Source organism: Cebus imitator, unplaced genomic scaffold (genome assembly GCF_001604975.1).
Source record: "Cebus imitator isolate Cc_AM_T3 unplaced genomic scaffold, Cebus_imitator-1.0 Scaffold497, whole genome shotgun sequence".
In the NCBI taxonomy this organism is placed as follows: Eukaryota; Metazoa; Chordata; class Mammalia; order Primates; family Cebidae; genus Cebus; species Cebus imitator.
Window position 1 is genome coordinate 1279490 of NW_016107812.1, and position 5444 is coordinate 1284933.

Genomic DNA, 5444 nt, shown 5'->3' on the forward strand with positions numbered 1-5444 from the left:
CTCACGTTTATGTGGGCGTGAGGAGCTGTGAGGATGAAGCCCACACGTACCACGGGCGTATGCGGACAGGGCCTGTGTACTCATGTTTATGTGAGCGTGAGGAGGTGTGAGGGTGAACGTGGAAGCATCTTCCAGGGGAGGGAGCCGGAGCAGGGAGGGTGTGGCACAGAAAGTCAACCATAAAAACACACGGGAGCTTCTGTTACAGGAGCTTTAGCGAGTCCACGATAAACTCAGATTATTTTGCAGATGAGCAGCCACCAAACCACACGGACTCCACACCTGGGCCTTAACATTCCAAGCCGCCACACTACCTCCCAAAGAGGGTGTCCCGCGCAACCCCAGCAGACGCCAAGGCTCTCCTGCCTCCGCCAGGCACACGCAGACTTACTTCCGCGCTTCTTGCTGTAACTCTTCAATTTGTTTCTTCAGTGCCTCATTGGCCTCTGTGACCGCGACCATCTGGTCCTTATCGAACTGCAAAGACTTTGGAAGGGAGGGAGGGAGGGCATGAGTACCAGCACCGCCGGCCCCAGCCCGGCTCCCCTCCCCAGCCCCAGCCCATCACCCCCGCCAATGGCACTGCTCAGGCCTGCCCTGGGGGACTTGGACATTGAGAAAACCCCTGAGAGAGAGACACCTGCCTCCTTACAAACCACCCTTGACTGCGGCTAGCAAGTGTTTCCAGACACTGTGTCCAAAGCATCAGAGGCACAACAGAGCATGACTGGATCACAGGAGAGCCTGTGGACCCAGGACCCCTCCCTCAAATCCCCTGGACCCAAGATTCCTCCCCAGGGCCACAGGACTCCTCCCCCAAGCTCCCGGGTCCCCTCCCCCGGAACCCCCAGGACCTTCCTGAGCCCCCAGGATCCTTGCCCACAGCCCTCAGTACCCTTCTCTGGAGAACCCGGGACCCCTCCCCAAAGCCCCCCAGATGCCCTCTGCAGGCTCAACTGTGAGTGCTGAGGGCCACATCCCCCACCTGCTCCTGCCCTCACAGCCTTTCCCCAGCTCCTGTGTGCTACGCGAGTCCCCAGAACCAACCCAGGCCTGCAGCAGTGGGGTCTGAGCATGCTGTGACTGCATTGCTGAGTCCTCCAGCCTCCTGCAGCCCCAGCTGCCGGACTCCCTGCCCCACCCTGGCATTCCATCAGCCCCTGGCCCACTCACCTCACCAACCCAGCACTCCCCCATCAGCCCCCGGCCCACCTCCCCACCCCACCCTGCGCTCCTCCATCAGCCCCTACTTTCCCACACTGATGGCACCAGCCTCACCACTTCAGCACCAGCTACTCACCAGCCTCAGTCTGGCTCCTACTGAGCCAGACACACCGACCAACCTGGGACCTTGGCTTGGTCCTCTCCAGCAACTTCAGAAACATCATAAGCAAAACGGCGCCCTTGGTCTAATGTCCATCAGACCACCCTCCCCCAGTTTACTGCTGCTCTCCTGATTCCTCACCTCACCTCCTGGTTCTCAGCTTGGACGACTGGACAGGAACCTGGACTGTCTTACACCCCTTCCCCTCGCCTCCCGCTCACCTGTCTGCCACCTGCATACAAGAAACCGTCACCAGCACCCACAGCACCTGCCGTGTGCAGAAGCCACACCAGACTCAGTTTCCACAGGAATGTGACTGGCTCTGGCCAGTCCCAGCTCTACACTCACCACAAGGGACTCCCAGGGTCCCTGGGCCTCAGTGTCCTGCCCATGTGGGGTCTGCACGGAACCCTCATCCTTGCTCTCTGTATAGTGCTCACTCTCCTCTCACACACTGGCTCCCAGGGGCCCGCGGCAATGGAGAGAAGCCAGGTGCCTCACGGGGCCTCCTCGCTCCCTGCCTTCATGCAATGTCGCCACTTGGACCTAACAGGCCTCACCAGCTGCCCCTCCAGGACCTACCAACCAGACCTCACCGGCTGCCCGTCCAGGACCTACCAACGAGGCCTCACTGGCTGCCCCTCCAGGACCTACCAACCAGACCTCATCGGCTGCCCGTCCAGGACCTACCAATCAGACCTCACTGGCTGCCCCTCCAGGACCTACCAACCAGGCCTCGCCGTCGGCCGCCCATCCAGAACCTACCAACCAGGCCTCGCCGCCGGCCGCCCATCCAGAACCTACCAACCAGGCCTCGCCGCCGGCCGCCCCTCCAGGACCTACCAACCAGGCCTCGCCGGCCGCCCGTCCAGGACTTACCAACCAGGCCTCGCCGCCGGCCGCCCGTCCAGGACCTACCAACAAGGCCTCGCCGGCCGCCCGTCCAGGACCTACCAACCAGGCCTCGCTGGCTGCCCCTCCAGGACCTACCAATCAGACCTCACTGGCTCCCCCTCTAGGAACTACCGGGCCTCAGCAGCTGCCCCTCCAGGACCTATGCTCCAGGTGGGCCTTATTCTGGGCTGTTCCTCCAAAAGCCTCTCCCCACCTTGCCCCTGCCCCACCCCAGACACAGTGGGCCCCCACGTGCTTTGGCTGAATCCTCCCCAGCAAGTGAGTCAATCCGACACTGGCAGACCTGCATGTGTGTCTCCATCTCGTCTCGCTCCTTCTGCGCGGCCTGGAGATGCCCTTCGAGGTCTGCTATCTGCTGCCGGGCCTGGGATGCCTCCCTGTGCAGGCGTGAGAGCTCCGCCTCTGTGGTCCGCTTCTCCCCCTGCACATGCATTAGCTCCTGCCGCAGCTCCTTCAGCTCCGAGTCCAACCTCTTCCTGGTGGCCTTCAGCTCACTGATGAGCTGGTCTTTGGAGGTGGCGTCGCGCCGGTAGGCCTCCACCATCACCTGCCAGAAAGACCGGGCTGTGAGCCCGCATTTGTGGGCCTTCCTGGGGGTCAAGCTGGCTTCAACAGAAATGTTTACCACTTATCAGAGGCATAACTTTTTTGAGGTAAAATACATTTCATCAAATCTAAGACTCCATCGACTGAGATACACCATTATTCACAGGTGACATCACTGCCTGATCAAGAGTGTGTGTGATGCACGTGGTGGGCATACCGGCCTCCCAGATGTCTCCTCTATTCCAGGAATCTGGCTCTCTCCTGCCTTCAGCTGCACTGCTTTGCTTCCAACAGGTCATTCCCTTGCTTGGGGCTTGGTAATAAAACAAAATAAAAGCAGCACTCACAACACTGCTTCAGGGGTTGCCCTCGCTCAGCAATAAAATACAGCAGGCTGGGCGCGGTGGCTCACACTTGTAATCTCAGCACTTTGGGAGGCCAGATCACGACGTCAGGAGTTTGAGACTAGCCTGGCCAATATGGTGAAACCTCGTCTCTACTAAAAATACAAAAATTAGGTAGGCATGGGGCATGTGCCTGTAGTCCCAGCTACTTGGGAGGCTGAGGCAGGAGAATCACTTGATCCCAGCAGGCGGAGGCTGCAGCAACAGGGACAGCACTACTGCATGCCAGCGTGAGTGACAGAGCCAGACTCCATCTCAAAAACAAAACACCAGCACTCACACCGCTGCTTTGAGGGTGGCCCTCGCTCAGTAATAAAACACAGCAGCACTCACAATACAGCTTCAGGGGTGGTCCTAACTCAGATCCCATAAACTCCAACAAGAGGGAGAGTTCAACAGCAGGTTTCCAAGATGCCGCCCTAAGGAAAAAGTGGTTCTGGAAAAGCGGGGAAAGGGGAGCAGCCTCTGGGAGTGACAGTGCTGACAAGAAGGCTCAAGGTCCCAAAGGTGGTGGCAATGCAGGAAAGGTCAGACACATTCTGTGTGAAAAACATGGCAAAATCATGGAAGCCATGGAAAAGTCAAAGTCCAGGATGAGATTCAATGAAGTGGCCACACAATATAGTGAAGATAAAGCCAGGCAAGGGGGTAACCTGGGTTGGATGACCAGAGGATCCATGGTGGGACCATTTCAAGAAGCAGCATTTGCCTTGCCTGTAAGTGGGATGGATAAGCCTGTGTTTACAGACCCACCAGTTAAGACAAAATTTGGTATCATATTATGGCTGAAGGAAGAAAAAAAAAATCCAACAAGAGGTACTGGCTTCACTGACACAAAATTTATATATTCCATGTCTTTTTGGGTGACCATGATTTGTTTCAATGCTGGAACTCCATGTAAATTTTTCAAAGACATTTTAAATGGCAAACCGAACCTGCGCGGTAACACTACCACACAACACATTCAGCTCCGTGGAGCAGGCAACAGTTGCTTCAACAGCAGCCGCCCCTGGAGATCTGAGGGCCAAGACCCCCACCCCGCTGTGGAAGTGTGTCTTGACTTTGGAGATTAAGTTTCTTTAAAGAAGTTAAAGAGATCATCTGATGAGGCAAAAAAAAAAGTTAGAGAATCTGAGATGTTACATTCTCAATTTCAATTAAATTGGAATTGCTAAGCAATTAAACCACACAAAACTGTTCACATGCTTGTTTCAAGAAATCAACAACACATTTTTACCTTTTGTTGAATAAACTGTTCCTTTATTTTTTGCGTCTGCTTTTTCAGAGCGGCAGTCTCCTGCTGCAGGTGTTCCACCTATGGGGGACACGTGAACAGATGTTACACTGAGGGCTCCAGTAGGGACACATCTGCAGAGAAGTTACCCTGAAGGCTCCAGGAGGGACATGTCTGCAGAGAAGTTACACTGAGGGCGCTAGGAGGGGGGCACATCTACAGAGATGTTACACTGAGGGCTCCAGGAGGGAACTGTTTCTGCAGAGAAGTGACACTGAGGGCTCCAGGAGCGGGGGGGAGGGCACATCTGCAGAGACTTTACACTGAAGCCTCCAGGAGGGGACATGTCTGCAGAGAAGTTACACTGAGGGGTCCAGTAGGGGGTCACATCTACAGACTTTACACTGAGAGCTCCAAAGGGGAATGTGTCTGCACAGATGTTACACTGAAGTCTCCAGAAGGGGAACTCATCTGCAGAGACATTACACTGGGGGCCCCAGGAGGGGGGCACATCTGCAGAGATGTTATATGGAGGCTCCAGGAAAGGAATGTGTCTGCATAGGTGTTACACTGAAAGCTCCAGGAGGGGAATACATCTGCGCAAATGTTACAGAGGGCTCCAGGAGGGAACACATCTGCACAGATGTTACCCTGAGGGCTCTAGAAGAGGACACATCTGCACAGATGTTACACTGATGGCTCAAGGAAAAGACACATCTGCAGAGATGTTATATGGAGGGCTCCAGGAGGGTAACATGTCTGCACAGATGTTACACTGAGCTCTCCAGGATGGGGACACATCTGCAGAGACATTACACTGAGGGCTCCAGGAGGGGACACATCTGAAGAGATATTACATGGAGGGTTCCAGAAGGGGAATGTGTCTGCACAGATGTTACATTGAGGGCTCCAGGAAGGGACACATTTGCAGAGATGTTACACTGAGGGCTCCAGGAAAGGACACATCTGAAGAGATTACATGGAGGGTTCCAGTAGGGGAATGTGTCTGCACAGATGTTAC

General features: G+C 55.5%; 1 protein-coding gene and 1 pseudogene across 1 annotated transcript in view; one reads left to right on the forward strand and one right to left on the reverse strand.

Annotated features, from left to right (window-relative positions):
• The window catches only part of GOLGA3 (golgin A3), a 57423-nt gene that overhangs the window by 17900 nt on the left and 34079 nt on the right, over positions 1-5444 (reverse strand). The window contains exons 11-14 of the mRNA XM_037733193.1: positions 4746-4894; positions 4427-4504; positions 2523-2786; positions 392-486 (exon numbers count right to left, since the gene is read on the reverse strand). Of these exons, the coding sequence (XP_037589121.1) occupies positions 392-486; positions 2523-2786; positions 4427-4504; positions 4746-4894 (586 nt within the window). The remainder of the gene's footprint in view (positions 1-391; positions 487-2522; positions 2787-4426; positions 4505-4745; positions 4895-5444) is intronic.
• On the forward strand, positions 3583-4210 carry LOC119468813 (annotated as a pseudogene).